Here is an 18579-nt window from a genome sequence, read left to right on the forward strand (position 1 = left end):
TAAAAATTTGAATTCAAATACAGATATGAATTTCCGGATCCGAATTCGGGCAAATTTGTATCCGAATTATCTGTTTAACACCCCTACATGGAGGTATAAGAATCAATTTTATTTTTCATTGTCTTCAATTAAATAATTAAATATTAACATATTGTAATAATAATTCTATTAATATTTTTAATTAATATAAATTAATAACTTAATCTTTTTTCCAAGTTAAATACATTGATCCGGTACCTAATCAAACATATTATGTGAAATATGATATTTAAAACTCATATCACCTTAACCTGATTTCTCTTTTTTAATCTCGTAACACTTGGCCAACCAAACGAGACTCGAAATATACTACCACTCTCTTGTAATAAACTCTTTTTTGGGGATTTTAAAAAAAAAAAAAACTCTTTTTTGGGATGTCCCATCATTTTTATACATTCCAAAAATAATAATTTATATAATGTAACACTGTTATACCCACTACTTTCTTCCCCTATCTCCGTTTTATAATAATAAAAACACTATTACCCCTACTAGTTTTCTCCCATATCTAAAATCTATTATTAAAAATAAATGTGTCCTCACTTTATATATTTTTCAACTTCACTCATTTTTTGCACGTCTTACGGGGGTGTATTCGATTGTGATTTTAATAGATTGTTTTTAGTGTATGGATTTTAATGGATTGTATATGATTTCGATTTTGTGCGGATTCTTGATCAAATGTCGCAGAGTTGATAGGATTTAAGTACAATGCTTCAAAATCCCATAGATTTTGATGGGATTTCAAAAGATTCAAAATACACTACGAAATGCCACAAAATCCGTCATTTTATGAAGTCCAAAAAAATCCATCAGCATCTGAATACCATCAGATTTTAATGGATTTTAAACAATCCCAATTGAATACCATCAGATTTTAAAACATAATTTAAAATCCCAATCGAATACCACCAGATTTTGTAGCATAATTTAAAATCCCAATCGAATACCTCAAGATTTTAATGGATTTCAAACAATCCTAATCGAATAACCCCGGATTTCATGAATGCAAAAAATGCTTTAAAATCTCAATCCAATACACCCCTCTTAGTGTCCCAATCAAATATATATAATTGTTATTTGTTGGGACTGAGTGAGTGTATAACATGAAAATAATGATAATATCTCTTCTAATTGATTGGATTTACCGGAGTTGAGTCTGAACTCTCCTCTCCTTTCATATTCGCTGGGGCTGGCTCTTTAGATATCTTCTTCGTTTTGGAATATGACTTGAAACTTGAACTGAGTTTGATATGTTGCATTTACTTAACGGTATTTAGCTTATGGGCTATAGAGGTTGATGGTTTGGATGAAGAACATTTTAAAGCCCAGTACCTGGGCTTATTGACCAGAGTGTTGTAATTTCATGTTTTCTGTGAACGATGTAAGGGGAAATAAAACTTAGTCGTGTTAATTTGGAGTGAATGTAATAGCGGGAGAATGGAATGAATTTTATACTATAAAATTTATTAAAAAATGTATATAATTTTAATTTCTTCGACCATTTCATTCATACTATTTTAATTATAATTCTCACCCACATGTTTTTAAGGAATGCTCATTCCATATCTACAATCATGTTTCTTTATAATCTTTCTTACAAGAAATTTAAACGCATTCGTATTTTATCATTATTATCTCATATTTTTTTCTTTCTCATTAAAATTTGTATATAATTTTTTATTTCAGTTTCCGCTCATTCCATTTCATCCGACTACTAATGAACACAACCTAATTACTCATATGTTTCTTTATAACATAACCAAATCCAAATACACGAATGAAAAAAGTATCAATCCATGTCCATCTATTTCGATCATATTATTACCAGAATTGTCATATTTAATTTGAATTCTATGTATATCAGACTAAAATAGGCCTCCCCCACTAAATACAGGGTCAAAAACCCCCACAGTCTTCTCAATTCTGACTATGAATGGTACTAATAAACTAATAATGCATTCATTTAAATATGATACAAGCTCTGAAGACGGACTAGTTTCGATTTTTCTACCAATTATGATGACGTGTTTGATCCCAAAGCGGTGAGTTGGTATCCGATTCCGCCGTGTGAAGATAAATTCTTCGTCTAGTTACCGTGTTATGACTTCGTGTGGAGTGGGAATGACAATGATCGTATACGATCGATTGTTAGTCGGATCATGCTTAACAATCCCGGTCGCGCCATTCTTCCAAATAAGATTGTCGAGTTTCAAGAAGCTTTTAGTTTTTTCGACAAGGTGCGATCTTTCCAATACATAAAATTTCATGATTATGGTTATGTGATTATTTATGGATTCACAGTATATATTATTATAGTGTGGCTCATAATTTTCATGATTAAGTATAATGGTGTGTGCTTGAATCTATTAGTGTATGTGTTGTTTTGTATCCTATTTTGTCATTTCTTGATCTATTTTGCCTGATTCGGAGGAGATTGGGTATATGTAATCATTTTTATATCATATGATTAGTTACATTTTTGAGTTTTGAATTCTCATTTTCGATTTTTAGTTTTCGTTAGTGTCCATGATGAATTTTTGTGTTTTTCTGGTATTTGCACGGTGACGGTGGAGGTGGTGTAATGGCGACTTAGTTAGCGCGTGTTTTGATATTAGATTATTCTGATTGACTTATTTTGTTGCATGATTTTCGTTTAGATTTGAAAATTTGGAATTTATTTATTTGATTTTAATAGTAGTAAATGTAGGTCAAAATTTTAGTTTTTGTGTATGGCAAGTTGACTCTTTTAATTTAGTTGGTTTTAAAATTTGAATTTTCTCATTCTTTAATTTGTATTTTTATGTAGTAATTAGAAGATTAATTAAAAGATTCAAATTTTGAATCTTATAAATGAATGCATCTTAATCTATTTGTACTATTTATGGGTTATTTGAATTTTTAATCTTGTAAATGAATGCATTTAAATCTATTTACCATATTGGTGGCCGAGGGTGGCGACCGTAGTTCCGGGATCAGCATGGGATCCGGTTTAAAAAAAAAAGGCGTTTCATTGTGCCTTAATGAAGGCGTTATTTGTGCCTTTTAATTGAGGGCGTAATTTGTGCTCCATAATTGATGGAGTTAATTGTGCCTTATTTGAGGTGTTAATTGGCCTTAATTGAGGACGTTAATTGTGTCTTAATTAAGGGCGTTAATATTTTAATAATTGTACCTTAATTAAGAGCTTAATTGTCTCAATTATGAGTTATCATAATTGTGGGAATTTTTTGATCAGCTCATGCAACATACACGTGATTTTAATATTAATTAATTATTGGATATATTATCTTTTATTTTTATAATATATATAATGTGTTATATATGTCGACTTATATTATTCTTGTTTCCTTTCTTTTGTTCTCAGGATTCTTGGAAGAAGACGGGTTTTTCTTTTCGGACATTAAAGTTTTATTGTCTAAATTTCCCCGGTCATCTTGCATGTCCGACGGTTAGATAATAAGCTTTCTTGAATGAAAGAATTATCACGGTGAACTGCAGATTCATATTGTTGAGATTCATTCTCATTGTCAAAAAAAAATAAAAAAAATAAAAAAAAAATTAATGCATTCATTTACTGCACAAAATTTCACTTTGTTACGTGAACTACTTTTTTTTTTCCCATATGTTACGTGAACTACTTACTTTCCATGAATGTCACAAAAATTAAATTTTCACACATATCATTTATTTAAAATAACGCTTTCAATATTACATTTTTAAACATTAACCATCTCATTTCTTTTGAACCAACATTACAATTAAATAAACAAATTTTACGAAAACGTGCTAGCTAAAATCCTAGCTCATATAAAACGAGTCCGAGGAAGGGGAAGAGAATTTATCAATCAAGTTATCATTTTCTAGCTCCAAATCGTTGAAGTTTTTGCTAGATCACAAATAATTCAAAAGCTTCAAATCGTCAAAACTTTTAATGGGTCACAAATAAATCGAGCTCTGCAAGACTACAGGGGGTGTATTCGATTGGGATTTTAATGGATTGGTTTTAGCCTATGGATTTTAATGGATTGTATGTGATTTTGATTTTGTGCGGATTCTTGATGAAATGTCGCAGAGTTGATAGGATTTAAGTACAATGCTTCAAAATCTGATGGATTTTGGTGGGATTTCAAAAAACTTAAAATACACTGGAGAATGTCACAAAATCCATCATTTTATGAAATGCAAAAAAATCCATCAGCATTTGAATACCATCAGATTTTAAAGGATTTTAAACAATCCCAAATGAATACCATCAGATTTTAATGGATTTTAAACAATCCAAATCGAATACCACTAGATTTTGTAGCATAATTTGAAATCCCAATTGAATACCTCAAGATTTTAATGCATTTCAAACAATCCCAATCGAATACCCTCGGATTTCATGAATGCAAAAAAATGTTTTAAAATCCCAATCCAATACACCCCTCTACATCATTCACATCCCATGCTGAATTAATTTCTATTGCTACCCAGATCATTATACAGAAAGTTTGTTTCGAATTTGATTAGTGACGGTCTCACAGAGTCACAGTTGAACCTAAAGAGATGCACACACCAGAAAGATCAGAAAAAATATACAATGGATCAGAAAAAATATAGAATAGAACCGTTTAAGTTAACTTTAAATAAGTACTTCTTGCTTAAAATAAAAAAGTAGAGTAGAAATTAGAAGCAAGTTGAGATTTATAAGTGATTAAAATATTTGAAAAATAAGTATTTACACAAACAATACGAATAAAATGCTTCTAACTTATAAACCCAGAAGCTGACTTTTAAGCCGTTGTCAAACAGTCCCAATATATTACTCGAAGAAAGGGAGACAAATATTTTAAGATAATTTTTTTTTTTCTTTTTCGAAAAGGATGAGACAGAGTGACTAGCTAAATATAGAACAAAGTGGTCAAAAAATTAACCATGATTAACGACAGTGGGTTACAACCGCGGTAAAAAGCAAGTCCATTACCCCAATTATCAAAATTTCAACCACTACCTTTCCCTCTCCACCCCTATCAATCTAATAACTGCATGAAACTTTCCGTCGTACGGTACTGCAGCTCACTGTGCACACTGCGCTCCCGCGCACGTTAGCACCCCTCCCTCTCTCATCACACGTTAATCGAGGCAAAAATGCGCACGTCTTTCCCTCTTCCCCACTCTTTCCATTTTTAGCTCTCCCCATTTCTGGTGCACAACATATATACTTACACCTATACTTACAAAAACTTTTCTGTGTAGTGTGTTGGTTTTGAAGCGCATTTAGTGTGTAGTGTGTGATTTATGTAGAGTGTTTGTGTTTGCTGTGGTGTTGTTGGAGAACTCTGTAGAAACAGTCGTTGAAGATCTTCCCGCCATTTCTGTGAGTTTTCGATCGGTTCATATTCACGCCTTTTTTGTGTTTGTTTTTATATGTTTTTTAAGATGCTTTCTAGTAGATTAACAGAGAGAGAGAGAGAGATTGTGGTTATATTTTGTTTTTTTGATTGTTTTTAAATGTTTTAAGATGCTTTGTCGTGGATTAACAGAGAGAGAGAGGGAGGGAGAGAGGGATTGTGTTTATATTTTGTTTTTCCGATTGTTTTGAAATGTTTTTAGATGCTTTGTTGTGGATTAAGACACAGAGGGAGAGAGAGAGGGAGGGAGAGATTGTGTTTTATATTTTGTTTTGCTGATTGTTTTTAAATGTTTTTAGATGCTTTGTTGTGGATTAACACACACACACACACTGAGAGAGACAGAGACAAAGAGAGAGAGAGAGATTGAAGCTTTGCTTTAGTGATTGAATGTAGGTTGTGACCTAATTTTGTGTTACTGTCTTAATTCGTTGAGTAGGTTGTTTTGTGTATGGCTGATTTCATTATCTGCTTCGTATATTGTGTATTTAGTGATTTTTGTTTTGTTGCATTTTAGCTGTAATAGTATGTATGTGTAGGTTTTGAGTTTGATTTTGATGACTGTGATTGAAGTTTGAAGATATTCTTATTTAAGCTTAAGCTGCTGCTAGGTATTTGCTAGTGATATGTCAATCCCTCGAGAAGATGCAAGTGAACAAGGGAATGTTGATTTTAAGTGGGGACATTTCTTAGCAAAAGGCGGGGCAAATAAAGATGTGCATTTTTATGAGTCCTTTACGTTTGATGGTGTGGAATACTGCCTTAATGATTCTGTGTATATGTGGAGGGATGATGTTGAAGAGCTGGATATTGGCAAGCTCGTAAAGGTGTGGGAGACGGCAAGCCGCAAGAGAAAAGTGAAGACAGTGTGGTTTTTACGTCCTAATGACATAAAGCATTGGTTGGGCGATGTTAAGCCGCTCAAGAATGAATTATTCTTAGCTTCTGGTGAAGGAGTTGGCGTTTTCAACATTAATCCTCTGGTATTTGCCTTCTTTATGTTCTGTCTTTCTTGTCTCCCTTTTCTTTTGTATCTTTGGAGCATGTTTTTCAAAAAAGTCATTCAACTAATATGTTATGTCTAAGTTGTACTTTTATAAAACAATGTTTACGCTGCTAATGGTTTTCAAGGGTTGCAAGTTGGGTTATAAATGTACCGAGTTTGTCATAAGCAAGCTCTACTTATTTTAATGAGCTTAGTTGACATAAGCCAAACTCATGTTTACTTTTCTATCCCCGTAATCTTAATGACTTAATGTTTTCTCAAGGCCAGTTACTTTTTTCCCTGTTCTATATCCTCTGTTATTAGAAAAGATTTGGTCCCTGCTATTGAACTTGTGTTATGCTTGCACAACATCAGACCTAAACTTCTGCAACATGTTCTAGAGTACTACAATTAAAATTGCAACTGATTATTTTAATGAACATGAAGACATTTAGTATTTCAATATATTCACGAGCTTAAGACTGTAACTTTCTCCTCTTTGATAATTGCAGGAATCAATATGTGGGAAATGCAATGTTATTTGCACATCATATGATAGGAGGAACCCTCAAGTATCTGAAGAAGAATTAAAAATTGCGGACTTTACCTTTTTTCGCACATTTGATGTTGGCAACTGCAAAATATCTGATGAATTTACTGATTTGATAGCTGGACACCGAGGTCAGCTATTCAGAATATGCTTTATTGGATTTTTTCTGCCCCTAATTTTTGATATATCAGAAACTGCATGTCATTTTATTATGTGAATAATCAATTTCACTAGGTCATTCGTATATTTGTATATTTATTCTGAGGAAGAACATATTATTGTCCTGATGACCTATTATCTAAGTATATCTTAGATAGCTTACATCAATATAGAAGCACATGGTGGAATTACCTGACAAAATTTGCCTAGCCGTAAGGAACATTTCACTGTAAAAGAAAGATTATATGTGCAATCTAATGCATATGATTGGGCCAGATTTACAAATTGAACCTGTCATATACTTGTAGAATTGTTGCTTTGTTTCGAAATGCAAAGTTTAGGTGACAACTTCTGCACAATGTTCCTCGAAATTTGAGGGTGCTCAGTGGACATACACCTGAATATATTTGTCTTTTCCCATATTTCGCGATTCTAACTATTTCCTTCATGAAATTATTTTGTCCACGTGTTGGGACGTTTATCAAAATATGATAATCATCTCATTTCAATAGTCATAGGAAGCCAGAATTTTTTATTTGAAAAATTGTCGCAACATATTCTAGTATCAACTTCTATTAGAAAGGGGTGACTCGGGAAGTTACATGAGGTTAAAAAGAGGTTGTAAACAAAAAGTGAGTTGAATATATGTAAATGTGACGTTTGCTCCCTGTATGTACAACTATAAACCTGTATGCCGTATGACTTGTATCACCGAGTCTGTATTTTTCTCATTGATATCATCATATCACTTAATTTCACTAAATTCCAGTCACCTTTTTGTTTAGTTTTGATGTGAACAACTGTAACAATTTTGTGAAGCCGGTCATATACCAACAATGTCATATTTTCACTTAAAAAAATTGAGAGTAGATAAACAGCACGGTTGTGAATATTGATTGTCAGGACCTAAACATATAACTCTCTGAATCACCTTCTGGTCTCACTTTTATCTTACCTCTCTTTACAAGAGATGCTGGAAAATGGGTACCATGTATTCATTATTCACCATAAACTACATTTTTAGTTTGCTTTTGTATCCACCTTTTTTTTTCATGCAGTTGAAAATTTCTTTAACAAGAAAACTGACCAAAAGAATAAAAGATTACACGTCGAAGCGCATTTGAATCAGGAAGCCAGGAAAGTAGGTTCCCCGGCCAGGGTAGTCAGGGATAATGATTATAACAGGACTTCCTGTGTCAAGCAATTAGACAAAGGTTATGTTTGTATAATTTTTACCCATCTATATTGTGATTTAAACAAGATAGCTTGCTTTTCTCTTACTCATGATCAATGAATACAGTTGCCAGTTTGGCTAAGAAGGACCTCTTCAGAGATAAAAATATCACACAGAGGCCAAAAGCAATCCTCGGGAATGGTTCAGCGAAAACGCCTTCCGGTCAACTACTAGCTAAACGTAAAGTAAGATATTTAGAAGATTTAACCCGTGCAAATGAATCTGATACTAGTCCATACAAGAAAAGAGCACCTCAAAAGAATCCAGGTATTAAAGCCATCCCTGTGTTTGTTAATTCTCTTATTCAGATAGTTGATGCCCGATTTGATGCCAATAATATTTGAACAGTGACATCAGGTTCGAAAGAAGATCTTGCAAACTTTGACGGCCTTTTGCCAAATCTACCTGATCATATACAAAACCTACTGAATTCTAGGCACCCTTATACAGATAAAAGAGGACCTTCCATTGGGGAGCTTAATAACAAGAAATCAAGTTCAAATCTCGATAGAAGAGCTGATCAGTCTGAGCATCAAAAGGGACTTGGAATTCTGCGCCAAACTATTAAGGTTTCTAGGAGACCAGATGTGGCGATGGTATTCTATTTAACGTGATCAATAATTATTGTAGATCAACTGCTGGCTTAGAATTAGGGTGATTGAGTTTATTAGTCATTCTTTTATTCTCAAAATTGGCCACTCAAAGTTTCATGTACTTTACAAACTTTTTTTTCAACCCTGAAATTGATTTCCTTATTGTTTCACCAAAAAGCAGGCTTATATATATATGATTACTAAAAAGTATGTTTGTACATATATTTGCCATAAACTCTATTTTTACTTGTACATATTCTTCCTAAAAAGCATGGTCGTGCATAATTTTTTTTTACGAGTAGCTTAAATTACTGAAGATTTAAGTAGTTATCACTTTTCTTTATCAGTACCCAAGCATACTTGCAGTACACATCCGTCTATTTTGTTGTGCAACTTTGAAAATTCTGACCTAATGTATTTTGTGCTCTCTCTATATGTCTGCAGGAGTCGAATAAATGGTTCAAGCAAAAGGTGAGTTTTCCTAGCGTTCGTGGGTTAAATGACTGAAATGATTCACCACTAAAAGCTATTGCCAAACTTGGTACAATTCGATTGTATTTGTCGTTTTAATATTAATATTAATAGTGCTGCTGATGCTTCTTCATGAATATATGTTTTAGTCATGAAAGTTAAACATTAGAACCCCTCTAAATTAATACTCCCTCTGTCCCATTGAATTGTATACAGTTTCCTTTTTGGGACGTCCCATCAATTGTATACATACCAAAAATAGTAAGTTTTTATAATATAAAAACTTAACTACACCCACTTTATACCTTAAATATTAGTAGGTCCCACCACTTTACTCACACTACACTCATTTTACACATTAAATATTAATCGGTCCCACCATTTCACCCAGTTTTCTTACTTTTCATCACTAAATTACACTTTTTCTTAAGCTCCGTGTCACTCCCCATATGTATCCTACTCACCGGGACAAAGGGAGTACTATGTAAAGCGATAAACTCTCTAAATTGATAAATAGTTTCAGTCTCAAACCGGGACAATACTAAAATCTGAGAACCCCTAATATATTTTGAGAAAATTTTAGTGTTAAATATCAGTTCCAACTTTCGCATAAAGTGATATTTTCGACTATGTACACCTTTTCTTATATACTCTGTGAGCATAAAATATTTTTAATATTGATTTGTGTAATCTTTTCTTGTTGAATAACTTTCACACCATTTATGCTTATATAAATTATCTTTAATCCGTCTTTGTGATATCCTTAATGTTATAGTTATGACAAAATTTCATCAATTTAGGGAACGATATTCAATTTCTATGTTATTCTGACCTTGAAAATGTTAATGCACATAAATGTTAGTATATCATTCGAAAATTCAGATTAATAATGTAAATAATATGTACCAGTTTGCAGAAATTTAATTATAATTATTTTTATTAAAAAAAAAGAATCCTGTCTTATGTGATAAGTGATAACCTCTCTAAATTGATAAATTTCTCCAGTCCAAAGAATATCACTTTAAAGGCGTTCTGTTGTATAAATATCATTGAAATGAAATAAGCAAAAGTGATGTTAGGATCCGTCCACCAAATGATATAATAAAATCATGGAGGAGTTGGCAAAGATAGGATACAACAGTTGTCGACTATGCCTACTTTAGCAGCTAATTTTTTTCAGGAAGATTTAGTTGTTGGCAACTACTGGAGAATTTTTAACTAAGCAAAAGCACAACACATTTCGAGTAATTACTGTGGAGAGGACATGTGATATAAAATGTGTTCTGAACTTTCTGATGTTCTCTGCTTCATATAGCTATAGGTCCGGCCCAGCTTTTGCCAACAAAGACATGGGTTTCTCATGTTGCAGAGTTCCATGAATCAGACGTCTCATATTTATCCAGGGCTTTTTTTGTTTCCCCCATTTTTTTTTATCTTATAAAAGAACCTTTTCTACACACCACTCTGTCTGATGTATTTTGTGTTTTAACGATAATACTTTGTGTTGTAGCACAGAATTTCCATATGAAGATATCGTCAGTCACTATACAATTATATGTTTTACCTATAACCTTTTCTTTTCCCTAGTCATGGCAGGAAAGGCTTGAGAGAGCTCATGAAACAAACTGCCTTATCTTGCTTGAAAATCTTGACCCATCATATACATCTCAAGATGTTGAGGTATATTATATATATATTTTAAGTTTGGTGTTTAACAGAATATGGACAATCATTTACTTTGGCATTTTGTATTGAAGCCTTGATTTAAGCTCTATAGGTTTCTAAAATTCAATTTTGTGGAATAAGGTTACCGAAACATAAGAAGCGTTAACAAATTCCTTATCTGTTATGACATCTCGACCTAAAATTAACATATGTGGGTGATTAATTAGTTTGTTTTGTGGAGTGCCATAAGTCAAATTTTTCTTGAATTTGTAACTGCTACTCAGTAATCTTAATACGGTGAATTTGCAAGAGCAGATGGCAAAGATCCCCCTTACTCAGAGGTGCCAACCATTATAAGTTGAAAAAATGTCATTATAAACTATGAAGTCTGAGTATATTAATGCTAAAAGACTGCAAAGGTGAATGTGCTTCACACATCACATTCCCTAGTATCTTTTATACAATATTATAGATGCATGATTATGAATTACTTAACTCTTTTTTTGGTTAAGGGGCATATGCACCTGTGTATAATCCAAATGATCCCTCTGAGGTATAATTATACTTATATGATATTCTTGTATATATTCAGGATATTATTTGGCATGCATTCCAAGAAAATGTTTCTGCAAAGATGATACAGCGCAACAAATTCTGTAGCCCACGAAATGGTATCACATATCATTTTATACAATTGGGTCCTCTACTTACCATTTTACAGTTTCTGAATGATCGGTTCTTGATAACAGGGCGAGCGTTAATCATATTCAAATCAAAAGTTGTGGCTGACTCAGTTCTGTCAGAGTTAAACAATAGATGCTTAATGTTAGATGATCAAAGGTGATGATGATGCAGATCTCCTGAAATAACCAGTTTGGTTTTTGTCCTCTCCCTTTTTCACAGTTTATATACCAGTTTTAGTAGCTTCCAAGAATGATAGATTTACATCTTGTGATCCTAAAGTTTGTTCACAAGAATGATAAATCATATTACAGTAAATTAATATTAAATGTAACTAGAGGCTTTAGCTATACACTTACACTGTTTACACAAGTTCCATCATATTCTTTACTAAAATATTTATCTAGTCATTTTATACATACCCAAAGTCAAGGTTACTATCCATCTGAATGTCTTGCTATATGTAACAGAACACTAAGTCACTGATAGTAACAAAACTCTAAATGCTAACCGAGTAATAGTTATGGATTGGCATTGGCTTATGACAGGTTGTCAGAGGATCCCTACCAACTGTGACCTCAACTAATAGCTCAGTTTGCAATAAAAAATTTATTCAAGTTTATAATTTTTATGTGTTTTCTGCAGGCCAGTTCTGGCTTGCAGGAGAAATATAAGGCATCCAGACAATCCTTCCAAATTTTTCGGCCATCTATACATGTATAGACAGAGATATCAAAAGCAGCGGGATGCGGTAATCTTTACTTAACCTTTATATCTCTTCTTGTAACAGCCTTGCTGTATTGTTAAAGATTTAAAACCTGTTGTTTTGATCGGTTGATTGTTTGGTTTTTATGGTTTGAATAGTATACATACACATTAATAATCTAATATTATATGAATTTCAAGAATGGATTTTTAAAATATTCAATTAGATCTTTTTATAGAAGTACAGACTGTAATATATATTTGAATCGTAGTAGAATTATATCTGTTATTTGACATTAACCCCGCTATTGAAGAAATTACCGGGGAACTACAATTTCTGGTACTACATATGCTATATTGTTATATATTAAAATTGAAACATTACATGTTTTAATTGTTGAATTATATCATTATAGCCAACACGTTGGAGATGCTCTTACAATACATTAGCACCTCATTAATATTACTATAATATTGTTTTTCTTTCTTTAAGTTTTATATTACAATACTATAATAATTTTAACAACAATAGAGTATTTCTTTCTTTTATATGTCAAGTGATTTTTTATCATTATTGTGAAAGACTGAAAGTAGATCAACAAATATATGGATCATTTCTATGTGCATTAATTAATAATAACGAATGTCTTGCTGAAACGACGTCCGAGGAGTCGGCTTCTCCTTTTGTTTTTAATTCTAAGTTTGATACTTCTTAAAAATTTTCATGTCATTTTTATTTAAGTTTGATATATATGTCTTATTGAAAGTTTCATGATAAATTCTACTTATATTCTTTCCTGGAAATTTTAGGATCCAAAGTTTGAATTTTAGGATTTTACAAACATAGCATGATCAATCAGATGTGAATTTTCTTTTGTGGGAATAAGAGAGTATTAAATTCTCATTCCCATTCTGGAACAGAATGCAGTGTCAACATCACATTACTGCCAGCAAAATACCATTGAATATGAGCTGGCCCTGCAGTGGTGGATATTACAAAGCAAATCAACTTTAGTGTGGGATGCCTTGCATGAGGTAACTATAAAGCTTAATTCAACTTAATCTGGTTTCTAATCTGTTATTTTCTCAGTATAATGCCAACTATTTACCTTGCTGTTTTTTTGGGCCAAAAATTAGTGCAATTTTAATGGGAAAAATTCTGCTGTTAAATGGAAAGTTATATTTGGTGACAAACTTGTCTTTAGATTCATGTGCAAAATGTCTGATCAAAGAGATACAATTTGTTTTGTTTCGAATTATGTTTTGTTGCTAAATAGACATCACTTTGTGAAATGTCGAGGTTTAGTTTAAAAAGGAATTATAAGACGAGGTTTAGTTTAAAAAGTAAGTGTATAACTTGATCATTATCATTGTTTGGTCTTTACTTACACGTCAACTATATCAGTTGGCTGTATATATGTATATTTGTTCAAAATTTACACCCTTCCTTTCAGCAACAAGCAAAGGAGATGGAAGTGCATGCAAGTAAACTAAAAACTCGCAATATGATCTGAAGCTCCGATATTCTTTTTCTGACTGGCCATGCAGACAATAGAAGATTTCCTAAGAATGAGATAAACTATTGGTCTGCGGTTTTTTTGGAAACCAGCATTGTTGTATTGTGCTGGTTAAATGATCTGTAGATAAGCCACTCTTCGGCTCATAGGAGAGTTTGATCACTTCAGAAGTTGCCAATTGAAAATTTGGAAGCTGCAGTCGGCAGTTTCCCTGGTTTTCATTTGGATATGTTGACTTTTAAGTGTTTTCACAGCATACCTAGAATCTTATTTTTAAAACTTTTATTTTGTAAATAAAAATATGATTGTGTTATTTTTTATTCGGTGTGTGATTTTTACTAGAACATAAGCAGACTGGTATAGGATTACTCAAAGTTCATTTTCTAATGATCTGATATTTCGGTGAATGAAATAAACAGTAACAGATTTGATATAGAGCAAGGAGCCGGGGTAACTGAGAAAGGAAAAGGGCAACAATTAAAGCAATTCAGGAAGATTTCTTTTCTTTCTCCACATTTCACTTTCCAGGTTTCATTCCGTTTCCTTGAAATGAACCAAATGGGTCCTAAATTTACAAGTTAGTGTGTGCATATACTAGAAAATCGGATAAACGGTGTACACTGTTCGCATGCATATCCAGTCCAAGCAGGATTACTCCAGATTTCCGTTTCAACACCTTCCCAAAATTTGATGATTAAATATGCTGGTTTCAAGAAAAAAACGTGAGAATATAGAAGATGAATGATGTTTCAAAAGCAATCCCATATGATAGTGTATCTCCAAGAGTATAAACATGTTAGTTATATTGTCTATTGGTTTGTCCGCGTGTGACTTTAAGCACATGAACACATGTTAAAGTTAAATTATATGCATTTAATTCCATTTGATTGGCATGGCTGTATATGTAGATACTCCATCATTATTAAGAAATAGAAGCAAATCAATATGAGTCAAAAGCATAAAATTTGGTGTTTAACATTGTGCGTATGAGCACACCATAGAAAAACCGATTATCTATTTGATATCTAAGTGTCATTCTAGTTGGCATGCTTAGGGAATATGTAAAATTTGGAGCACTCAAACATTCACTTATTAGCAAAAAAATATAGATAATCATATTAGATGAGCTATATTTATTGAATCAATATAGGTCTTTTATGTATAATTTTACCTAATCATAATGAGTTTTTCTATGGTGTGTCCAATCACAACCCATGGCACATGCTAATCACAAAATTTTATAAATTAACTCATTTTTATTGGTTCATATTATTTAATAATAATAGACCCCATATATATAAAAAAAAGGGAAATCTACAAAACTACCTACCTTTTCTTTTATTGTTTTCAAAAATACTACCTTCCAGAATTATTTTTAAAAATACTTTTTCATAAATTTTTTTTTTTCAAAAATACTGTTTGCAACTTTTGCAACCTCATTTGCAACTACAGGCGGCGCCAGCCGTGTTGCAACCTCTTTTGCAACTTCATATGCAGCTGAATTTCTGATTTCAAGTTCCAGTTTTCAAATGTCATTTTCGACCTCATTTGCAACTTTTGCAACCTCATTTACAACTATATATAGTTTTCAGTTGCAGGTTGCAAATGAAGTTGCAACTGTAGTTGCAAAAGTTGCAACTTCATTTGCAACCTCATTTGCAACTTTTGCAACTTACAGTTTTCAGTTGAACTAGTTGCAATTGCAGTTGCAACTTTCCATTTTGATTTGCAACTTTTGCAACCTCATTTGCAACTTTTGCAAACTCATTTGCAACTTTTGCAACCTCATTTGCAACTTTTACGGCTGCGCCGCCCAAGGTTGCAAATGAGGTTGCAAAAGTTGTAAATCGTATTTTTGAAGAAAAAAAATTTATGAAAAGGTATTTTTAAAAACAATGAAAAAGATGGTAGTATTTTTAAAAAAATAATTTTACAGATGGGTATTTTTAAAAAGATCCCAAAAAAACACCTATCAAAATAAGTTAAATACATAAAATTTTGTGCATGTGCTCATGATTCATGAACATCTACCGAACAATCTAATCATAATTATAGATATCCCAAGAACATGTCTTCACCCTTGGTAAAAATTTTACATTATCAATTTAGTTAATAGCTAATGGTTACACCTAACCATTTTACGATTCGCTCTTCGACATGCTCGCCAGTAGAGGAGGAAGATGACGCGGGAACAAGAGATGTATAAACCTAACGAATCATCGTTAATAACAAATAATAATAACAGGAGAAAGAGGATCGACAACACTTATTTACCGGAGCAGCTGATATTCTACATACTTTCGTGCCACGTTGTTGGTGAGATGTTCGTAAATTATGATCAGTTTCGTAAAAAGAAGAAATCGGTGAGCTACCCTCTGTTGGTAAGTGAGTACGATTAATGGGTCCGTTAGTTGGATATATTAAAATAATATAATAATATATAATTTATTTAAATTTATTATATTAATTTTAGAAATAATCGAATTAAAAATTACACATATGTATATTGTGTTTGGTTGGTTGAATGAATACGGAAGAAAAGGGAATTTGAACTATATTAAGATGAAATATTTATAAATTTCATTAATTTTTCTATTTCATTTTTTACCTTTCACACCCCCAATTTAGAAAGAAATATTTCATTGCTTCATGTCCTCATTTTCTGTTTAAATCTCGTCATAACAATTTTGCACTCCTGCGGTTGACGGATTCGAGGGAGTCAAAGACAGCTGAATGCAGATACTACAGATACCAGTTACTGGCCTACTGCTAGTATTCGTTTTAGTTCCTTTTCTCATTGTAATATGGTCTTATTTTATCTAGTAATGGACAGGTTTTATAAAATTTTCAGTTGATTTTATCAGGGTTTGTTTTCTTATAATATCCTTGTATAGTCACGTAGAATGGTAATTTTTGAATGCAAAATTAAGAGTTTAGAGAAGTGCAGGCAAGGGAAAGGGATGCAGCAACAGGAGCTACGCAATATAATCTTGATTCTTGAGGGTCATGAGGCACCTGTCTATTCTCTTTTTGCTGGAAAATATCATACAATGATTTTTCGACGAGTATCTGAGCATGCTGCTAGTTGATCTATTCACCGATTCAGTGCTGTCTAGCTAATATGCAGGGTAATGACCAGCTTCTTGAATTTCTATTGCGCGATTTCTATAATTTGCATTTAATTCTAAAGTTATGATGAAACGTTATACGTACTTGTAATGGAACATGTCGATCAAAAAATGAGCTAGTCATACCAATATCAGAGTGCTATGGGGAAGGGGGAAAAATCCGTAAATAAAAAGTTCAAATAAAAAACGAGTGAAGACACGAAGCAATGTGGATTCTTTTGTGAAGAATCAAAATGGAATAGATTCGGGATTGAAGCATATATATTGACAAAAAGATTGGAATATATGAGGAGAAAAGGCGAAAGAGACAGAGAGAGACTTGTAGTCATTTTAAAATTTGTTCCAGACAATGGGAAAGTAGAACAAACGGATTAGAGTAAAAAACAATCTCCTTTTTCCTTTCTACTAAAATTCTTATTCTAGATCAACGGTAGTTCTTATGATAGTCCTTTCAGACACTATTATTCACAGCTTCTGCTAATACTTAATTGTTTTTTCGTGCAGTTTCTGGTTAGAATCATTATATTTTAGACATGGTAGTTTTATCACCGTTCAAATTGCCACAGCATATAATCTCTGAGGCACACGCCTCGTATAATTACCATATATCTGAGGATTAGGAACTCTAGAGTAAGATTAATACTCTGAACAAATTCAGATGCTTTAGTTTTAGGTCAACTAAATAACATATTAGAGGGTCTCACTGTCCTTCCATTATGAAATGCAATCCAGCTTAGTGTTCTGAAACTGGTGAATGTTTAAGCATAATCTCTAATTCAGGATGCTTAATTTGTTTTTAATTTTTTTATTTTTGTGTGGTCATTATCAAGGCCAGAATCATGCCTACCTGTTGTCACTTCGGATTAGGCTGCTAAAATCTCCGGCCTTTCTTGAGCATATGAATGTGTATACTTTTATCATAGTAACGTAATATGAAATTAACAAGGATTACAAGAGGAAGAGCAAAATTCCAGTTTCTCTAGTCCGGCCAAGTGCTTGATTGTTGACACTTGACAGATTTAGGCGGAGTCTGGACTATATACAGTTGGACACTCAGAACTTCTCTATCAAGTTAGAGGGTATCCATCAATCAACTCAAAAATGCATAAACAAATGATTGAAAGAAAGGTTCCTCCTTTTTACTATGTCAGATAGTTCTTTATCATTTTCAGTAATGTTCTCAGTTTCCGATTGTGGATATTATTTATTTTAGCCACTTCGCGCAAGAAGCATCGATGCTTTCCATATCTTGAAGAATTAGAGCCCTAGAAACAGCTGCATGATTTTCATGAACGGCCATACGGGCTCTCAGTTTTATTCTGCTTTGATTCTTTCTGCTCATGGAAAAAACTTTCTTTCTTTTCGTAGATGCTTTGTGCTTTTTTGTGAAACTCCAGACGGTTATTCACAGAATGTGCAGCTGTTTCACACATACCTAGTGTTTGAATATTCACTT

At 32.6% G+C, this 18579-nt stretch overlaps 1 protein-coding gene across 4 annotated transcripts; it reads left to right on the forward strand.

The window, feature by feature from the left end:
* The first annotated feature begins 5031 nt into the window (after window positions 1–5031).
* LOC108220422 (protein ANTI-SILENCING 1) lies at window positions 5032–14506 on the forward strand. Of its 4 annotated transcripts, none has more exons than XM_017394185.2 (13): window positions 5032–5401; window positions 6047–6418; window positions 6933–7101; window positions 8188–8343; window positions 8430–8630; window positions 8712–8959; window positions 9401–9427; window positions 11015–11107; window positions 11685–11763; window positions 11842–11932; window positions 12419–12524; window positions 13400–13513; window positions 14415–14506. In XM_017394185.2, exons 2-13 carry the CDS (start codon window positions 6062–6064, stop codon window positions 14415–14417), a joined length of 1644 nt encoding a protein of 547 aa, XP_017249674.1. In that variant the 5' UTR covers window positions 5032–5401; window positions 6047–6061; the 3' UTR covers window positions 14418–14506. The 4 variants fall into 4 exon arrangements, with proteins under 4 accessions (XP_017249674.1, XP_017249673.1, XP_017249675.1 ...); XM_017394184.2 differs by lacking the exon at window positions 14415–14506 and adding an exon at window positions 13933–14315 and having other exon boundaries at window positions 6031–6418; XM_017394183.2 differs by lacking the exon at window positions 14415–14506 and adding an exon at window positions 13933–14315 and having other exon boundaries at window positions 5033–5401.
* The last annotated feature ends 4073 nt before the right edge of the window (window positions 14507–18579 follow it).

This window comes from Daucus carota, chromosome 5 (assembly GCF_001625215.2).
Source record: "Daucus carota subsp. sativus chromosome 5, DH1 v3.0, whole genome shotgun sequence".
In the NCBI taxonomy this organism is placed as follows: Eukaryota; Viridiplantae; Streptophyta; class Magnoliopsida; order Apiales; family Apiaceae; genus Daucus; species Daucus carota.